This window comes from Populus euphratica, unplaced genomic scaffold (assembly GCF_000495115.2).
Source record: "Populus euphratica unplaced genomic scaffold, PopEup_1.0 scaffold172.1, whole genome shotgun sequence".
Taxonomy (NCBI): Eukaryota; Viridiplantae; Streptophyta; class Magnoliopsida; order Malpighiales; family Salicaceae; genus Populus; species Populus euphratica.
The window spans coordinates 980676-1001345 of record NW_011499920.1 but is presented as its reverse complement, the minus strand read 5'-3'; the positions used below and the strand labels follow the sequence as shown (position 1 = coordinate 1001345).

Here is a 20670-nt window from a genome sequence, read left to right as displayed (position 1 = left end):
TACTCATTAATCTAAAAATGCAGTAGTTTTACATCACTAACAACCCCTTTAATTAATCTATTATGCTCAGGCTTAATGGTACGTATATGTTTTATCGATGATCAATGGTGCTTTAACATCCTTCAAATGCTTTCTTTAGCAATCAAAATTGTTGGTGGGAGAAACCACTTGTGGTGGTTTTGAAACACTCGGAAAGGATAAAACACACTCTTTTATTTCAAGAACAACAAGCTTACAATAATGACAAGCTTACAATAACAACCCCTCTTTCTTTCTCTCTTTCTTTCTAGTGTTTCTCTCAATCTCTCCACACATAATTGCATAAGCTTAGCTATCTATATATACACGAAATCAAAATAAGAAAATTCAACCTTCAAGTGTGAAGGCGGTTTGTGGCCGACGGTGTGAAAGCGGCTAGTGGCATGCAGCTGGCGGCTGGTCGTTTGGTGGCTGGGCAGTGATAGCTAGTGGCTGCTTTCCTTGACTTTATAGATTGAGTTTACTTCAAAAAACATCAGCTTACATAGTTAAATTTGCAACTCCTAAATTAATCAGAGAAAACTATAGAATTATAAGTTCATAATTAATAAAAAAGAAAAGAAAAGAAAATCACTTGATAACTAATCATAGTCCTTCCCCACCATAAGAAAATGGTGGAGGACCTAGAACCGGAGCCTGACCGCGATGAAGGGCCTGCCTCGTGCTGGCTTCGCCATTACTGAGACCTGATTGCAGCTTAAATCTGTTTTTTAAATTAAAATTTGAATATTTTTTTTATATTTTTTTATTGTTTTGATTTATTAATATAAAAATTAAATTCATCATGTTTTTTAAAGTTCTCAGATAAAAAACTGAGAAGATAGCATGTGTAGGCTTTATAAAATGAATATATATATATATATATTTATATATATATATATATATATATTCATTTTTCTAAAAAAAAACATAAGAGTATATCTTTTAAAAAGAAATAGCATTAAACAGTACAGTTATTAAACCCTACTTAATATTATTGTCAATTTGTTAATTTAACAATTTAAAATTTAATTTGAATTGAGTTTCACTTTGAATTATTTTAAATGTTTCAATTTAAATAATATTAACAGTTACTCTAATTAATTTCATGAAATTAAAAAAAACTATTTTAAAAAAATAATTAGATATAATTAACTTAATTATCCATAAAATAACCTAATAACCCATAATTTAAATTAAGTCAGGTCTCGAGAGCCAAACCGACAAATTAATCATTCATGAGCGTAATTTATTTATTATCTATAGTTTAAATCTTAAGACTTTGTACATGTGATTTGATACAAATGATTTACTTGGAAAATAAAATTAATTCTAGTTTTTTATATATTAAATTTGATTTAAGAAAATAAAAGGAACTATTTTTTTTTCTTGTAAATACACTTACTTAAGCATCTTCCCAAAAGCTTGATCAAAATATAGAAATTAAATACCTAAACCATTAAAACAAAAATAAATAAATAAATCATAGAGTGTAGTGGAAAGTCTGGCGGCTCTTAACTAAAGACCCGACCCGACCCGAAACCAAAACCCTACTAAAACCTTCTCCGTCTCTCTTTCTAATTTCCATGGCGACTGTCTTGCTCTTCAAGACATAACAACACCAGAAGAACCCTAAGCCCAGGGGTCCTCTCCACACTGTCTTTTCTTTTTACAAAAAAGGAAATGGGAAGAACAAGTGAAATTGGAGGGCTAATCTCAGCAGTAGCAGCCTCCTTTTCTTTTTCTCAATCAAATCTTGTGTCTTTTGCTGATGGGCCTTTTAATTTCTCTCCTTTTTCTTCCTCAAATCCTTCTCCTTCCCCTCCTCAAACTTCTTCTCTTTCTGGCCAATCTCAGCCGTCTGCTTTGCCTCCATCAACGGTCGCGGGTAGTGGTGAGTCTGGTCCTAGAGCTCCTAGGAATGATAACCCACGAACGACGTCGTCTGGTTTTGATCCTGAGGCTTTAGAGAGAGGTGCTAAGGCTCTGAAGGAGATTGCATCTTCTTCCCATGCTAAGAAGGTGGAAACTTTATTTCAAAGAAAGTAGTTTTTTTTGGGGGGGTTCTGAGGTTGTTTTTAGTATGGCTTTTCATTTTTGGTGGTGGGTTTTATGAGAAATTTGTGAAAATGGGTTTGTGGTGTTTTTGCTGGGTTTTTGAAATTAGATTTTGTTTATTGTTTATTGGGTGTTTTTTCGGTGGGTTTTTAAGTGGGTGGATTTTTTAGATATTTTTGTTGGGTTTTGAGATTGCTTTTGTGGAGTTTTGATTTTAACTTTGAAGTTTATGTTGTTATTTCTAGTTATGGAGATGAGTGGATGGAGAATTTCAATAATTTAAAGTCTATATTTTTTTGCATTGGTATAAAAAAATTAGAGTTTAAGTGAGTTTTCCAGAATTGCTTGAGTGAATTGAATTGTTCTTAGTTTTCCATTTCCAGGCCTTTGGATTCATGTTGCTGTTGTGAAATTTGCGTGCTCGAAATGACTTTTGAGAGGATTTTGTGGTTATTCATTGATGTAGAATGTGCATTTGAATGGTTTCTTCAGTTAATGGATGGGCTAATAGTGGTGCTTGTTGTCTGTGTAGGTCTTTGAATCGATAAAGTTACAAGAAGCAACGAGACAGGCAGAATTGGCTGCAAAGGCTGCAGAATATAAGGCAATGCAAGCTCAGGCAGAAACTGTAAGTTACACTATGATGAGTTCCTCTTTTTTTTTTTTTTTTTTTTTTTTTTTTTTTTTTTAATTTCCATCAAGCTTGTGACTTGTGAGACCTCTTTGTTAGCCATTAAATGGTTGGTGGCTAAGAAGTCTTAGAGATACTCAAAGTGAAAATGCATCTTGGAGTCTCTGCTGTTGTCTTGTTGGGTTCCTTTTACTTGATCAAGTGGGGGCTATGAGTCACCTGTTATTTTTGTAGGTCTTCGAAATAATAACATGACTGACCTCAATTCTTTTTTTGGAAACTGCCAACATATCTCGGAGTTATGAAGTCAGGAATGCATATTGCTAGGATAGGCATTGAATTCTATACGTCATTTATTGCTCCTGGAATACAAATGAGGGGGCTTTCCTGACAAAATTAAAGTTAATCTGCTTGGCTGCAATTCTTCTTTTTTTGTGACCCAATTTTTTGATTTAGGCATATCAGGTCTTCCTATAGTGTGGATCACATAAAATGTTCTTTAGTCGGTGGCTTGCAGAAATTGCTATGTGACCTTGAATGCCCTTTTACTAGCACCCAGTGGATTAGTTGTTGAGGTGAAACATCTATCTTATGCTACTATTTCTAGATTGCTACTTTCCACTGCCAACATTTTATCCTCTATTAGGTATTAGATGTAGGTTGAGAACTTGTGCTAGATGTGTTTCTTCATTTTTCTCTGTATTTTACTGATGTGAATCGGAGTTATGTTGGGGAATGGTTGTGGTTCTTTATTGGTTTTCCCTGTGTTTTATTTGTTATTGTTATCAGTGCAGTTATGTTAGGGTTAAGACAATTTTTCTGTAGATCAGCTTCTTATTAGAAATCTGTTAGTATTTGAGTCATAGTTTTTCTTAAATTTCCTGTAGTTTAATTTTGAAGTTTTAGCTGAAATCGGTATTTGTGCACTTAGAAAATTTCCAACCATTAAGCCCCTTTGCTTTCTTGTTGAATGAAAGGCACCCACTCTCCTAGGGGGAAAAATAAGTTTCAAAATAGAGGCAGATAATTTGTTTTTCTCTGCTCATTAATTCACCTAAGGCAATGTACTTGTTAGTTGTGGCAAGTGGCTTGTGGGAGATTGGGCTTTGATTTTTTGTTATGAGAAGTTGACAATAGAACCTGTGTTACTATATTCCTGCAGAATGAATTTTGCTTTTGCAGACTTGATGTGTTTTGAGGATTGGCACATTTTTTATTGCTGACATATCATCATTTTTCTTAAATTTTCTTCCATTTGCTTGGCAGGAGAGACAAAGGGTGGTATATGATGAGCAGAAGAAGCTGGCTCAGCACCAGGCGCAAACTAAATCCCAGATGGCTCGCTATGAAGATGAGCTGGCTAGGAAGAGGATGCAGGCATGTACTGTTAACATTTTAGGATTGAAAGGAGTTATTTCATGGAGAGGAGTTTAATTTGTTCATATTACAGGCTGAAAATGAATATCAAAGAGCAAGGAACCAAGAGCTTGTGAAACTGCAAGAAGAATCATCAATAAGACTGGAGCAGGCTCGAAGGGCTACAGAAGAACAGATTCAAGCGCAGCGGCGACAAACAGAGAGGGAAAAGGCTGAGGTAGAACGTGAAACAATTAGAGTGAGAGCTATGGCAGAAGCAGAAGGGAGAGCCCATGAAGCAAAGCTAGCTGAAGATGTTAATAGGCGAATACTGAAGGATCGTGCAAATGCTGAAATGGAGAAATGGGTTGCTGCAATAAACACTACCTTTGAGCACATTGGAGGTATAAACTCAATCACATGCAATAGCTTAAACTTGGAGAAAGCCTTGTTTGAAGAGAGCCTTGGCTGTGGCATTTATAAAAGATTATGATTATTAGGAAGGGCTGGACTTCTCTTGGTTAACTGATGGCCCTACCTCTCTACCCTAGCTCAGGGACCCTGTCCATCAGCAAATCAACTGAATGCTGCTTGATGGTCCCTGATTTCTCTACATCAAATCTGGTGTTCTACTAATTAATTTTAACAGTACTCTTCATAACGCTTTAATTGCATTTTTTTGGTTTTATTCGCTCGTTGATTTTTGCTCAAGAAGATATCATCTTATGTGAGTCTACCTAACTTTTATAGGTGGTTTGCGAGCTGTTTTAACTGATCAAAACAAGCTGGTTGTTGTTGTGGGAGGGGTCACGGCTCTTGCAGCGGGGATTTACACAACAAGGTAAAAATTACTTTTGCTTGAAGATGCTGATTGGTGGGCTTGTATGCTGTTAGTGACCTTTGCAGGTTTTTTCCTGTAATTAATATCTAGTCAAACTTTGGAGATTCTGAGTTTGCTATGTTTGTTGTTATTTTGAGAAGATGAGAAAATGTATTTAGCCTTGAGCTGTCAAGGTCTTAAATGGTTGACCAGTGTGCTGAATATCAGTTTACATCTTTAGATGTCTAGTTGGCTATGTCTGGGTCTGCTATTGCAGTTAGTGTGGATGTGTGAGCAGTCAATTTTCTACTGTCCACCAAGTCTCCTGAGTGTGTGAATTAACTCTACAGCTTTTGTTTCCAATTTTTGAATTGCAGAGAAGGCGCTCGAGTGATCTGGAGCTATGTGGATAGAATATTAGGACAACCATCACTAATACGAGAGTCCTCCAAGGGCAAATACCCTTGGTCAGGAGTTTTTACCCGTTCCTTTAGAACTTTATCAAGTGGTGCTAATAAAGGGTCGGCTTCTAAAAATGGAAATGGATTTGGTGATGTGATTTTACATCCTTCTCTTCAGAAACGAATTGAACAGCTGGCTAATGCAACTGCCAATACAAAATCCCATCAGGCTCCATTTCGAAACATGCTTTTCTATGGTCCTCCAGGAACAGGGAAAACAATGGCTGCTAGAGAGTTAGCTCAAAAATCTGTATGATATCTAAGCTTAATTTATTTTTATTTTAATTATTACTTTGAAGTCTTCAATTCATTAATTATGCCATGTGATGTCAATCTTCTTTGTTCAGCATTGAAGTTGCAAGCATGAATTGAGAGATTGGTGTGCTTTCACTTTTCTGACCTTGTCATGTCATGGATTCATTGGGATGGAAGTCAAAATGTTTGTCATAAATTCACATGTTAATTGCCATAACCATTTTTGCTTTCTGCTGGCTAGCTAGTATTTTTTATTTGGGATTAGATATCGGGCACTTTTGACTCACAAGTTTGATAAATGTAAATTTATTGACACTTAAAATTGCTCTTGTAGAGTTAGCATTTCATATGTTATCACATCATATTAAGATAGCTTCTGAAAAATGTGTTGCTGCTTCTTTTCTTCTTTCTTCTGACTTCAAATTTACATGCAGGGTTTAGATTATGCCTTGATGACTGGTGGAGATGTTGCTCCTCTGGGATCACAGGCTGTCACAAAGATTCACCAGTTATTTGACTGGTCCAAGAAGTCTCGGAGGGGTTTGTTGCTATTCATTGATGAAGCAGATGCATTTCTGTGCGAGTAAGTGACAATTTTCTTTTGGATAAAAGAATTTCATTTCAAGGAGTTTAAAATACTTTGTTAATGGCCATATAAGATGCTTGAGGTGTCATTCTTCAGCCTGAAAAATGAAATAAAATAAAATAAAACAAATAAAATAGACTAAAATCCCCTTTAGTTTGGTGTGTACTTATAAAGCATCTCTTTATGGAGAGAACATTTATGCACTAGCTGCCTGTGTTGTTCTGAGTGCGCTGATAAAATGTTGCACCGTATAAAATAATGTTAAATGGGGAAAAGCAAGACATAATTTGCTCATAAATATTACTGTACCCTGCTAGTTATTTAGTTCTAGTAAATTTGTTTTCAGTTTTACAAGTTGAACCAGGTTCCCGCTTGAGAGAAATGAATTTGTTTCCTGAACATTGCAGGCGGAATAAGACCTACATGAGCGAAGCTCAACGAAGTGCACTTAATGCCCTTCTTTTCCGCACTGGTGACCAGTCCAAGGACATAGTCCTTGCTCTTGCCACAAACCGCCCTGGTGATCTTGATTCAGCTGTTGCAGACCGTATAGATGAAGTCCTGGAATTTCCTTTACCTCAGACAGAGGAACGCTTCAAGCTGCTCAAGCTTTATCTGGACAAGTATATAGCTCAGGCTGGATCAAGAAAATCTGGCTGGCTTCAGAACTTGTTCAAAAGACAACCACAGAAGATAGAAATAAAGGGATTGACCGATGATATCTTAAAGGAAGCAGCAGAAAGAACAGAGGGATTTTCTGGGAGAGAAATTGCAAAATTGATGGCAAGTGTCCAAGCAGCAGTTTATGGAAGTCAGAATTGCGTGCTTGACTCAGCCCTCTTCAGAGAAGTGGTAGATTATAAAGTTGCAGAACATCAACAAAGGAGTAAACTGGCATCAAAATCAGATGAAAAAAGTGCCTAAGGTGTCTCTGTTGAAATGTTTTTTTTTTATTGGGCAGTTCTTTTATTCGGATAAGGATAAGGTACATGAGCGACTTAGCTAACCAAAAAAGCCCACATTTTTTGGTTCCGGGCATCATGTTGTTGCCATTATTTCCCCCCCTATCATGGGGGAATTTTGAAATATGTTAGATTGTGATGATTCTTTGGTATATTTGTTTCATTCGGCTTGTTATTGGCATCTTTATCATGCCTCTCCCTTCAACTGTTGTAAATTACCCAAAAACGAGTGTCGGAGATGATGTGCTGGTAAATTCGTCAAGAATATGAATTAATAAAAAGCATGCTAACACAAAAATCCTCCCTGTGAATCTTCAAAGAGAATAATACAATGTAACCCAAAAAAGAAACAGAGAATACAAAGCCTTGTGGAAAGGTTCATTGCTTTAATCTTCAAGATATAGATCGCCCTTCATCATCAAGATATTGTCGGTCTCCAAGGCTGGCCCGCCACCGTCGTTCCCATCTACCCTGCATACGAGGAAGAGGGGGACTCTTTCTTAGATCAGGATAGGAAGACAGTTTTTGAAACCAGGATAATGAAACTTTTCTAGGCTTCTAGCCACTGCCCATCAACTTTCTATGGTCCATTGCAACTTTGGAAGAATTCTACCTTGGAATTTCTTCATGAAACATGCCATTCCAGATTGCTGCGCCGGTATTGATAATTCCATGAGGCTCACCAGTGGATTTTGCACAAGGAACGCCGTGCAATATCTTCAACAAGTCTTCAAGCAAGATATGTTCCTACATCTCCTAACGTTATAGATCTCCAAAACCAAACAACAATTAGGCCTACTGTGCTCAAATTCTTCGTCCACAGAGAAAACGAACTTGTCATTCCAAGTAGGGTTTGTGTTGCCGGTTCTGTCAACTCTTGAGACAACCTTTTCCTTAGGGTTGATGTAGGCCACCACGTTGGTTTGCATAGGAGTTGAAGATGAGTTGCTCATAGACATGAGCTCTTGTGCTGATATGAGAATGATCTCCATGATGATTGCTTTACGTAATGAAGATGTCTCCATGCTGACGCTGTAGAATGAATATAGGATGAACAACTGGAGTTTTTTTTCTCAGGTATGAGAGAATAGGTTAAAGGTTCCGGAAGCATTGTGCTTCATTTTTGAAGTATTTCACTTCCGTTTGAAGGTTGATCATCTTCATATATAATGTGTTGTTTGTTTTATAATCAATTTCAATAATCATCAAAGTCAAGTTATTGCAAATATAGAGTAATATAAGTAGTTCTAAATCTCGAAAAGTTTGATAAGTTGGTATTAGAATTCAGCTGAGATCTGTCAACTTTTAAAAGATAAAAAAAAAGAGAATAGATTAATTAATCTGGTTAAAAACTTAAGTGAACCCATTAATTTTTTAGCTATATATTAATTAATCTGATTAATCTATTAATTTGTTAGTTACACATTTGATCCAGTCAAAACCTGTCGCTTAATCATTCAATTTTTAAAAGAAAAAAATTGTTCAAAATATTATAAAATATGTGTTAAAGATTTATAATCAAAACTATAAAATGTAGAAACATTTTATATATATGGAGAACATAAAATTAAAATTAAGCAAATTATACTCTTATTTTTTATTTTTTAAAGTAATATTTGCACTACATAATATCATAATTCAGATAAAATAAAATATATTTAATTAAAAAAAAGGTAAAATGTCACGATTATGTTCTTATTGTTAAAATATAATTAAATAAATCTAAGCAAGCATAGGAATTTTTTTTCTAGTTGGATATTAATATAAACAAGATTATTAAAATCATGATTTAACTCGCAAAGTCATATAAGTTTACTAGTCAATATATTCTTAACACGCAAAATCATTCTAAAAACTCAAAAATAAGTGAAATAGAGTTGAAATTAAGTAAAATTGTTAAAATCAGATGAAATCACGTATGTAAAAACATGATGTCACCACCAATTTAACAATTTCATCATAGAACATAAATTGTCATTATTGTTTCCTCCTACTTTAGATGTCTAGCATCTATTGACCTATTGCTATTACAGAACAAAAACAAAATTATGTTTTTTCATCGCGTTTCATCATAGAACATAAATTGTCATTATTGTTTCCTCCTACTTTAGATGTCTAGCATCTATTGACCTATTGCTATTACAGAACAAAAGCAAAATTATGTTTTTTCATCGCGTTTAGTTTCACTTTTATACACACAAAGAACAAAATCAAATTCCCTAAATTTCTAAATCCTTATTCTCTTTCTCTTAATCATCCAACAATCAACCACTACCAACAGCTCTTTTTTTTTTTCATTATCAACAATATTCTTTTCACAAGCCACCGTGAGATCCAGAGTCTATTATATAAATGATTCTTTAAAATTTGAATCATAAAACAAAAAGAAAAAAGATAATAGAAAACAAAGAGCCCATTAAAGAGAAAGTGAAATTGAAAAGCAATGAAAAAACTATATATATATATATATAAAAAAAAAAAAACATTAATTTTTCAAGTAAAGAATCTAAAGCAGACAAATTAACAAGAACTAAAATAGGTAATGTTTTTACCATGTATAAAATTACTGTTTATTATTTTATAAATTATTGTGGATTGTAACAATATTTTTTGTCAAAATTTTTGATCTGATCCTTGAAGTTTTTCTTTGTATAATTGAGCCCTTTTGAGCCAAAATTAATATATAATTTCATTTTTTTTTTTTTTGAAAAGAGGGTTGAATTGAAAAATAAATAACTAAAATGAAAAACACAGATAATATAAATGGTGCTTTCAAATTTGTGTGTGAAGTACAATAGTCCCTAGCGTTTTTTTGTTATAAGGTGACAGGTCCCTTTAATTTAAAAAAAATACATTTTGATACCAAAATTTATTTTATTTATTTTTTAATTTTTTCCATGGAATGAGAGAGAGAATTTGCTTGATTCTAGCGAAGAAAGAGAAAACTCTTTGTTTGTGATGATTACAACTACTAAACAAGTTAAAATTGGTGTTAATAAGTTCCATTAAGTTATACGAGTCTTATGGTAGTTATTTTAAACTTCAATATAGCCTACAAAACCTAATCTATGTCAAGGATGTAATATTTTTTTTAGTTTGATTTATTGGTTTGGATCCTTTTTTTGGTTTAATAGATTTTGATAGGTTAGTTTCTTGATGTTTGTAAAGTATTTTGTAGTTGAAAACAGATTTTTTTGGTAAAAAAACTTGTAGGTCAGATTTTCTAACCATTATAATGACGGCAATAATTTAAGTTGGTAGACAATACATAGTCTACCACAGCAGGTGACGTATCCTTTACATGTTTTTTATTTTCAAAAAAATAAGGATGAATAACAAAAAAAATTAAAAAAAAAAACAGATATAGGCACGTGGGTCTAGACTTCAAGGCCCACATGCCTGAACTTTTTCTTTTCTAGTATTTTTTTTAATTAATGTTTTTTAACAATATTAGTCTTTAATTTTTTTATAAGATTAGTATGATTCATCTGTAATTTTTATATAAATTAAATTTATTTTTATAAATTAAAATATTTATTTTTTATAATATTTTTAATATGTGCAACCTTACATAGTTTTTTTCTTTTCTTTTATAAAATAAATTTTATGTGTTTTTCAATTTTTATTACAAATTGGTTTTAATAAATAAATTCATTAAACACAACCGGGTAAATAATTCATGTCAAGTTATTAAATGTCTTGATTTATATTTGTATCTTAATTGTTGTAATTTTATTTTTATTTGATTTTTTCTATTGAACTATCATGACTTCATAATCTAGAATATATAATCTGGACATATTTTATGTACAAATCATGAATTTCACGTGTTAATCAAGTTTTTTCAATAGCAATTTTTTTTAGTTATTTCTTGTTGTTGTTGTCTTATTTTTTATTTTTTATTATATTATTAAATTAATAAAAATTTAACTCGATTTTCAAATTTTTCTCACTTTTTTAAGAGCACAATTATCTTCTATTTTTTAAAATTTAAAAAAAAATTATTCAACTCATAGCATCATATGAGCCACCAATTTAGTTTGATCTGCCCAATCAAAATAAATATTTAAAAAAAATAAAACAACATTATTTACATGATTTTAGATATGAAACCTAGATTTAATCCAGAGTGACATGCAAGCTGACTCGATTATGCAGATACGTAAGCTATGGCTCGATAATGCAGATCCGTAAGCTATTTTTCAAGTCTGATCACAAGCCAGGTTGAAAAACTATACCACCGGAAGTTACTTACGATGATTCCAAATCCGATATCCTCCCCGTCCACATCCAAGGCTTTTCAGGGTAGCTTTCTACCTTTTTTAAGAGCCTAGAAAGCTCCTTGTAAACACCATAATTAGTTAGTGTGTTGATGCGATCATTTCCTCTCTAAACAAAAAATTATACTAAACAAAGACTCTGATTCTACCAGTGGAAAGGCACTTTCATCTCCTTCCATGTGTTTTTCTTATGGCTATCTTCAAGGCTGGTTGGTGGTGTTTCAAGATCTTGTTGGTGCAATATCAAGATATGGTAAGATCTCAATAGTTTCCACGATGGAGTTATGATCGTAGGTTATAATGTTGTAATCATAATCATTAAGAAGGTAGGAATTAAGCAATGATGGTGGCAGTATTTGCTCATTGATCTTCTTCCTTGCCTTTTTTTTATATATAAATGTTTGTTCTGATATTATAATTATATTTTTTTACTCGTTGATGAAGGTTTTTTTCATTAATTTACATCGTTAATTAAGATTAAATTCTTTTCTAAACGATTTTAAAAAAAATTAACGAGAAATAGTCAATCACTTCTTACTTCTACGATGAAATGGAACAGTGTTATTATTGAATTACTGATTCACAGGACTGAAATATAATTTTTTACCGAACAGGAAAAGAAACAACCTTGAGGGTTTTTATTTATATGAAGGATCAAGAATAATGAAATGAAAACAACAAAGAATCACCATGATTAAACATTAGATCATGGTGTTTACCATACACTAATCCAACAATTAAGAATGGTAATTAGTGCATTACGAGCAATATTACTCCAGAGCATTATAATCCCACTTCGAACTAGTAAGATCATGCCGGCACCACCTGCATGCTTACATGAAGATCAATTTACCAAGTCCTTGACACTGATGCATGCATGGAGAGATCGAGCTCCATTGATTCTAGAACATGTAGAGATCAGCTAGTTCTTCCAAAGAACCAAAATTAACACTCGGATCTGCATTTTCAAGCATCCATAAAAGGTGGTCAAAAAAGACAACCTCGCATCTCACCACCAAAATGCTATCCTCTCCCGGATTTTGCTTTGACTTCTCGATGAGAGCATTCACTAAAGGATGGCTCAGATACTTGGAGCTGATGACATACCTCTTCCTTGTGCTTCCAACGAATATAGTCGCATGGTTTTCATCTTCTTGCTTATGATCATGACCACCCCATAAATCTTCTCTGGTAGATTTGGACCTTAGGCTGCTGTAAGATGAAGATCTCCCTAGTTGCCTCGACAGACTCTTGCATTTACGTAGTATCAAACTGATCTTCTTCATTGTTTTTTGAGGGAAACAAGGAAAGAACAGAAAGACAATATGAATGGGCCATGCATATATAGGAGACTTGCCATATACTCACAGAGGGTGCGACAGCAGCGACTGGGGTGGCTGGCTAGATCAGCCATGGTGGGTGCTATGTCATTGTTTACTGTGCTAGAAATGTGGGGCTTGTTTGGCCCTGCAACCGAACATTTCGAGCATCAATGACTTAAACAAGCCATCTTTTTATGGATCGATAGATGTTGTATGGTGGGGCTTTTACAGGCACAAAAGTACACACAAATGCTCTAGCTACTGGTCAGTTGCGCATTAATGTCCAAGCCCCCAGTTTTCATACCAAACCTGGAATTCGTGCACTTATGTGTTTAGCATTATGGTAATATCGATTATGGTTTAAAGAAATAGGTTTGAAAAAATATTTTTAGATGTGATTTTAAAAAAATTAGTTTTAAAAAATACACATGGGATTATTTTATGTAAAATAAAAAAAACTCATCAATAAATACAAAAATATATATATAGGAAAGGATCTAATATAAAAAAAAAACAAAGGTTATTTATTTTGCTAACCTAATAGTCTTTTTCTCAAATGTGTGAATAACTTAATATAGTTTCTTTAAAGACTAAGCCCCTGTTTGGTATTGCATTCCAAACAGGAATTGGGCAAAATTTAAGATTTTTTTGGTTTAAAATTATTATTTTTTTATTTTTGATTGTTTTGATATGTTTATATAAGAAATAATTTCAAAAAATAAAACACTGTATATTAATTTAACATATTTCTGCATAAAAAACACTTAAAAAAAACTTCCACTGCACTTTCAAACATCTAACCAACCATATAACCCTAATTCCTCTATCATTGCTGTCTTGGGTAAGCATCCCAATAAAATATTTCCAAACATTTTTAGTAGTACTAAGGCTAATTTGGACAGACTGTGATAGCTCAGTAGCATTGAAATGTGAAGATAATTTGATGACAATTAAACATTGATCACAAATGAATCAGCTAGTAAAGATAAACAAGTGTGTTGGGTTTTGAGGATTAAAGGGATCCGGTTATTAAACCCCATCTGGCTTGACAGATTATTATAAAAAAATTTATGATTTAAAATCTAAATCACGTTGGTTGATTCATGATTTAATTAACATAATCAAACTCAATTAGATCAATATATTAAAAAAAAAAAAGAACAAAACTCGGTTATTTTAAACTATAAATGACTTCGATGATTTATAAATTGACCCAAGAATTTAGTGAATCCTTGGTTAGACCGGGTATGATGGAAAGCAATGAACTTTCCAGCTTAGCTTGGAAGTGACAGAAGAAGGGATTAGTGCTTGCTTAGAAGCAGAAGCAAGAGCATAATCCATCAAATCGGTTGGAGGATCTATGATGAGTCAAGGACCATCCGCCTTAAGATAAAGCATAATCAAATTAAAATGATGCTATTGGTTGGAGACGAAGGACAATAGACCATAATCAAATACAACCCTTTTATTTTATTTTTATTTTCAATTTATATTTCATGCTTTTTTTTTCTTTTTTCCTTTTTTTTAGCTTTTTTTTTTACTTGGCCAGTTTTTTAATTTGAGAATTTTTTTATAATTTTATTATTTAGTATTAAATTAATTTACAATTAAAATTTTTAATTAGATATAAACTTTTAATTTCACGAGTTATGAATTTAGAATATTAATTTAAATTTAAAAAATTTGTTAAGATGAATTAGTATGGGTTTAAATTGTTAATTTACTATTTTTTACTATAATAACTTTCATACTCGTGCCCCCTTCAATTATTGTGTATTAGTTATTTTTTAATTGAACAAAGTTGTTATTGTCTTTTTTATTTATTCTGCAAAGTTAAGTTGTTATAATGACTATAAATACAAAACAACATTTAACTTGAATTCAATATTTTTATTAAAAAAATTATATTTTTTTTTAATTTTATTTATCAATGTTTTAACGGATTGACAAGTTTAATTAGTTAGCAGATAAACTTCATAAATAATTTTTTTCATGTTTTGCAATTTTGAACAAAAATTTATTTTATAATTATTGCTTGCTTTCACGAGTATTAAAATTATTTATAAAAAAAATTATTAAACTCAATTAAATTTATAAACCGAGTTATATTTGACAAAGATCATCCAAAAAGTCATCTTTAGAATATTTTTTATAAAAAAAATTTCTTTGTATTTTTAATAAGTTGATTCATGTTTTTATGAATCATCTATTTTTTTTTAATCAATTAAATCAATTAATTCACATCAAGTTTATATAGTTTAATTGAAACCTTATGTCAAGTAAGGGGTGAAATCAAAAAAATTCAAGATTTAACTGTTTATTTAGATTTAATAATATTACCCAAAAAAAAAATTCCCACTTTCTTAGCCATATTTTTTACATTTTAAAAAAATTAATCCAGCCTGAAACATATCCCTGACTTGTATTCTTATAATAACAAGCTAGACACCAGTATCAGCACCTTATGATGTAGAATGAGCTTGTGTACAAGCCAACTAGCATGTAGATTCCTCTCGAAATAAAATGTAAATTCGTTTGCACCTCTAAGAAGCAAACGGGGTCTAGATTCGGGACCCAAAATGAACAAGAAAATGCATCTTCTGGATTCTGTTCGGCACTTGAGGATACTCAAGTTGCTGTCAAGACTATTTTCTAGACCTTGTGTAGAATTCAAAGAAGAGTGCATGTGAAAATTCCATCCAAACAATACTTGGGATGAAAGGAGTCCAAATCACCTTACATGATAGATGCTCTGCTCTCAACTTATCCATAAACCTCTGAAGTATCGATGAACGGGATAAAATAACTCATATCTGTTTTGTCTGACATATTATGAGCTGTTCTACTCATCTCGGGTACTCTCAGCTTACTCAGCCAAAATTCTGTGGTTTGCTTGGATGAGCAGATAAAAAATGAAAGTGTTTCATTTTGTATGTCGGATACATCCCCAGTTCAAGATGATTTCAAGAAATGAACACTATCTTTCACTTGAGCTGTATTCAAAATTGTTCACCAATTGTGTTGGAAAAGCAACAAGATGTGTTTATCTTTAGTATAATGGCTGTTAAACGTTGAAACGAAACAGCATTACATCTCCTTCTTGAACTATGTAGTCCTTGCCCTCAGATCTCAACTGCAAAAGTCAAAGTAGCGCAGGTAAGTGGATCTTCAAGAGGAAAGGAACCTGAAATAAAACTACATGCATATAAAATAAGATTACATGCATATAAAGGATTCACAAGTAATCTCCCACCCAACAAACCCCCAGTTTGTGTGTAGATGTGAGTGTGTGGGGTGGGTTGGAGAGAGATAGAGATTGTTCATTCTCCCAATCTGTCTTTAAGCCTGGAGATACATGAGGGCAGTCCTTCCCAGGATGTGTATATGCTTCGTTACAAGTCAAGGAATATTAAAGTGCACAGAAGAGCAACAAACTCACAAGTCCTTTTTCCCTTGCGGCAGCAAGTGAACCAGCAGCCACGAAATCATCATAAGACACCTATAATAAAACAATAGTCAAGTAAAAACTAATGATCAGACAAGCAATGGTAGCATCAATAACTGAACAACAGCTGTGCTTGTCGCTTGAGCATATCATAACAAAATCCAATATGGCAAAAGGTAGGATATATATTCTAAACACTTCAATGAAGAAGGAAAAAAACCACATGTTTACTCTTCTACTCTTCAAAATCAATGTATTGCCACCACTTAAGCAATTCTTCTTCTTCTTTTTCTGTTTTTTTAACAGAAGAGGGAGGGGGTTGTTGAGAGAGAAAGCTTAAGCCCAGGAAAAAGAACTACCAGGGCACCCAAATGAGGGATTGACATCCCAGTAATATTCTTAGATATAAAAGATTGATGTGAACAAGTTATTTTTACAATTGCATAAACACAATTCTCACAACCATATTTGGCTAGAAAGTCAACAATCTGAACATTAATAGAGAAAGCCAAAACATCTAATTAAGATGCTTACTGTCTCAGCTCGAATAAAACCCTTCTCAAAGTCAGAATGTATAACTCCAGCAGCTTGAGGTGCTGTCATTCCTGAATCAAGAGGGAAAAAAACTCAGGCAACAATCATAACAGTCTGAGTTGATGTAAAGAGGTATCGGTTGGATGGTTTCAGACCATTCAGCTTTACTTCATGACAAAATGTATACAAGACATCCCACATATAAAAGACTCAAATAAGTACGCAGATTTTTCTCTCCTACAAAAGTTGGTAAAACTGATTCTTAAACTCAAGCAGAACAAAATATAAATATTTTCTTGAGCGAGTCAGTTTCAATTAAAGAAAGTTCAGCAGACAGCAAAACTAACCTGCATGTATAGTCCATGCTTTTGATTCCTGTGGAAAATAAGAAAATACTCCTTCAAATAATGAACATAAATAATATATTCAGAGAACTTTTTATCAAACTATTCACCTTCTCTCCAGAGGTAAAGTATGTACGCAACCCCAAAAGGCTATATGTTGCTGTGATGAGGTTTCCAAGGCCGCTTTCACTAACACCAAGTGATTTCAGAAATTCATTTCGTTCTTCAAATGGCAGTTCTGTTAGCTCTGATTCAACCTGCAATAATAAGAATCCTTAAATTACCTGTTTTATGCAACAATTGAAAATGACAATTCAAAGCTTGTACAAACAATAAACAGCAGAACACATATATAGAGGCTAAGGTTTCTAGTAGATATCACTGTACCTGTGCAGAAATTGTAACTAGTCCAGATTGTAACTCGGATGCAAGATTCATCACTTCTTTGACATAAGGATTATTTCCAGCATCAGCTAGCTCAGATTCTGCAACATTTGCCACATATATAACTGGTTTCATAGTAAGCAAGCAAAGATGCTTTACTGCATCCTTCTCAAAATCTGTTAATGCTACAGATCGTGCTGGTTTTCCATCCATGAGTGCCTCTCGAATCCTTTCCAAGGCAGACTTTTCAGCCTCTTCCTGAAGTATGAAACTTGCATTGGTTTATATAGTATCTATCTAAATTTGCAAATATAGCAGACAGGCTGCTTGCACAGGCATTGAAAGCAAAGAAATCTTATTTTACCTTGAGTTTTGATTGTGAATCCTTTGCCTTCCCTTTCTTGAGCTTCTCTAATCTTTTCTCAATCTGCATTTCTTGTAAAATGCATAAATTAGTTCTGTCAGCTTATTTGATGATGATTAACATATGTTAACAGTAACATACAAAGGTTACCTTGACAAGGAACTTTAATGCAATTAAAAGACAAAAGGCACCGCTGAAGAACAAGAGTGTAAGACCCCATTTGAGCACCCTATCTGATTTATTTTTGCACCAAATAATGCCTTAGACTTCAAATACCATCAATGAAGTAAAACAAGACAAGATATATGAGATTTAGAAAAGGATTAAGAAACTCCCCAAACTAAATGTATGCCCTTGTATAAACTTCCAAAAATCTGAACACTGCAAATGAACAGCTAATTGATAGAGAACTGCCTGGTTATGTATATATGAGGAAGCAACGGGTATAATATTGGCCAAAGGAAATTGAGATTTTAAACTTCTACCTAACCGAAGGATCCTACGTGATGCAATATCAAATTTAGCGCATATATTTCAAATACTTATTATATAAGCTTGCTTTTTTGCAAGCTTCTAACATCTCATATCAGTTTGCACTTTGCTGTCTGTAAAGCACCATCACAAATAAAGATAAAGACAACAATAGTATGAAAATGCTGAGGGAGCAAATTTTCTAGCTCTATTTAGCATACCTGATCCAAGTCTGAGAAAACAAGCTCCAAGTTGATTACATCAATATCAGATTTAGGATCGACCTTGCCATTTACATGAACAATGTCATTATCATCGAAACAGCGAACAACCTGAACCAAAACGAATAGGCCTTTAATACACTTTCACATCGAAAGTAGCTACTTATTGCCCAGCAACAGTATTCAGGATTGTGCAAAAAAGCAGGCGTTCCAGTAGACATTCAAACTTGTGAGTTAAAATAAATAAGTCATTATCCTGCCAAGTGATGACTACAAACATCCTGATAAGTAAAATAGAAAAGTGCCAGCCCCCCAACCCCCAAAACCCCCCTGCTGCTTCCTTATCTAGTTTATCAACTCAGTTATTGAATTAGACCATCACCAACTTCAAGGAAACAACAGAATGTGAATACCTAAGAATGCCAGTTCTGCAAGCATTAGGGTTCAGTTCAAGGGCCACCACCCTCTTAAGAAGGCAAGCCCAGCTTCCAGCCTAAGATTGTTTGGGATGGGAGAAAGGGATTTACCACTAGACTAAAACCACCAAAGAGCCCAAAGAAAAGGCAGTTTTGTCAAGTATACTGTGATGGTAATTAACTAGAAAAGAGCAACAATGTGAACAACTCATAAAAAAGAAAAAAGATGTGAACAAGGATGAACCTGAAGAATGGAATCAACTTCTCGAATATGAGATAAGAACTTGTTACCCAACCCCTGCAAGAAATAAATCAAAATAGCAAGAATACAAGTCAACACTGTACAATTAAACTTCAAGTCCAAATACAAAGCCATTTCTTTTCCTCAAAAAGGTTTGACTATCGAATCAATAAATTCCAAAATATGTCAATGTTGGCAAAAGAAATAGCAAACAACCTCCCCTTGACTGGCACCCTTGACAAGGCCAGCAATATCTACAAATTCAATAGATGCCGGGACGGCTCGTTGAGACTTGCTTAGTTCAGAAAGTACATTGAGTCTTGAATCTGGAACAGCAACAATCCCTACATTCGGCTCTATTGTACAAAACGGAAAATTAGCAGCTTGAGCTTTTCCATTCTCCACCTGAAAACATGCCATTCAATCCCACATCAAACGTTTTCATACACCACCAGAATAACAGCAAACATAATAAACACAAAAATCCATAGTCCACCCCTTCAAATATTCAAACTTTACTTCACATACTTAGCAGAGAGGCCCGCAAGAACAATTCTTTATCCATTTCTCTTATTCTCTAAAGAAGCAAAGAAATTTAGCAAAATGGGTGGCAGAGATACTTACAACAGCATTGAAGAGAGTCGATTTGCCAACGTTAGGAAGGCCTACAATTCCAGCTTTCAAGCTCATGCTTATTTTTGAAGAAGAAGCGGAAAACCGCCTATTGGCAATCCCAAAAAACCCTGTAAATTGGGAGTTGTTAGTGAAGAAAGAATGGTTTCTACACAGAGGAAATGATGATGTTGATTTCTTTGGAAGAAGAGACAAGGCAGGTACAAGGTTGCTGCATGCTACTCTTGCCATTTTCGAGAGACAGACAAGGGTTTATCTGTGAGGAAAACAGAGGGAAAAGTGGCCACTGAATGAAAAACCTTTCACCGTTTCCTCTTTTCTTTTCTTTTTTTGAAAAAAAAAAACAATTGGATAAAGCTTCGTAATTTAAAAAAAAAAGAGAAACAAAAAAATTAAATTTGTAATACCTCCATCCTTAAGAAAGATTAAATATGAAAATACTATGAGAAATTTACATTATTAAACTGAAAATGCATTTTCTTTGTGACTTCTTTTCATGGCTATTTTTTTTTATTTTTGTATTTATATATGTCGTCATGTTCTTCTATTAATGGTCAATTCTAATAAAATTTTGCTAAAATTTCTTCTATAAATAAATATATCAAGTTACCGATAATTATCTTTATTTTATAACTTTTATAATTGCGTGAACTATTTATCTTATAACTTATTTTGTATATATTACTTTAAGTAATTCATTCTGTATATATAACCATTTATTTTATAAGTAATTCATCCACATTACTTTCATGTTTAGCATTTATAATTAATTCAAAAATCAAATTTAACTTCATAAGTTGTAACAACTCAAATTTATTAGTTTCCCAAGACATTATAACAATCCTAACATTGACTTTCTTGCCCATGG

The 20670-nt window shown here is 33.3% G+C and overlaps 3 protein-coding genes across 3 annotated transcripts; 1 reads left to right on the top strand and 2 right to left on the bottom strand.

Annotated features, from left to right (window-relative positions):
* Positions 1-1544: 1544 nt before the first annotated feature.
* LOC105135099 (ATPase family AAA domain-containing protein 3-like) lies at positions 1545-7334 on the top strand. Its single transcript, XM_011039813.1, has 8 exons — positions 1545-2040; positions 2609-2704; positions 3974-4084; positions 4158-4467; positions 4814-4904; positions 5261-5594; positions 6034-6182; positions 6593-7334. Exons 1-8 carry the CDS (start codon positions 1702-1704, stop codon positions 7107-7109), a joined length of 1947 nt encoding a protein of 648 aa, XP_011038115.1. The 5' UTR covers positions 1545-1701; the 3' UTR covers positions 7110-7334.
* A 4710-nt stretch (positions 7335-12044) lies between these two features.
* Positions 12045-12881, bottom strand: LOC105135098 (SAUR-like auxin-responsive protein family). The gene has a single exon (XM_011039812.1). The coding sequence runs from the start codon at positions 12711-12713 to the stop codon at positions 12330-12332; it is 384 nt and encodes a 127-aa protein (XP_011038114.1). The 5' UTR covers positions 12714-12881; the 3' UTR covers positions 12045-12329.
* A 2766-nt stretch (positions 12882-15647) lies between these two features.
* On the bottom strand, positions 15648-20128 carry LOC105135097 (GTP-binding protein-like protein). The gene is made up of 11 exons (XM_011039809.1): positions 19794-20128; positions 19386-19574; positions 19173-19226; positions 18513-18623; positions 17821-17883; positions 17460-17714; positions 17183-17329; positions 17076-17103; positions 16729-16799; positions 16189-16248; positions 15648-15882 (listed from the first exon to the last, which is right to left on the bottom strand). The coding sequence occupies exons 1-11, from the start codon at positions 20031-20033 to the stop codon at positions 15814-15816; spliced, it is 1287 nt and encodes a 428-aa protein (XP_011038111.1). The 5' UTR covers positions 20034-20128; the 3' UTR covers positions 15648-15813.
* Between the last annotated feature and the right edge of the window lie 542 nt (positions 20129-20670).

Bases quoted from the DNA above. Each gene is read 5' to 3' on its own strand.
- LOC105135099 (XM_011039813.1), top strand. From the start codon at position 1,702: ATGGGAAGAACAAGTGAAATTGGAGGGCTAATCTCAGCAGTAGCAGCC. The intron at 4,905-5,260 runs GTAAAAATTACT...TTTGAATTGCAG, and splicing joins GCGGGGATTTACACAACAAG to AGAAGGCGCTCGAGTGATCT. The intron at 6,183-6,592 runs GTAAGTGACAAT...TGAACATTGCAG, and splicing joins GCAGATGCATTTCTGTGCGA to GCGGAATAAGACCTACATGA.
- LOC105135098 (XM_011039812.1), bottom strand. From the start codon at position 12,713: ATGAAGAAGATCAGTTTGATACTACGTAAATGCAAGAGTCTGTCGAGG.
- LOC105135097 (XM_011039809.1), bottom strand. From the start codon at position 20,033: ATGGCAAGAGTAGCATGCAGCAACCTTGTACCTGCCTTGTCTCTTCTT. The intron at 19,575-19,793 runs GTAAGTATCTCT...GCATGTTTTCAG, and splicing joins CGACTCTCTTCAATGCTGTT to GTGGAGAATGGAAAAGCTCA. The intron at 17,104-17,182 runs GTGAATAGTTTG...TATTTTCCACAG, and splicing joins ACTTTACCTCTGGAGAGAAG to GAATCAAAAGCATGGACTAT.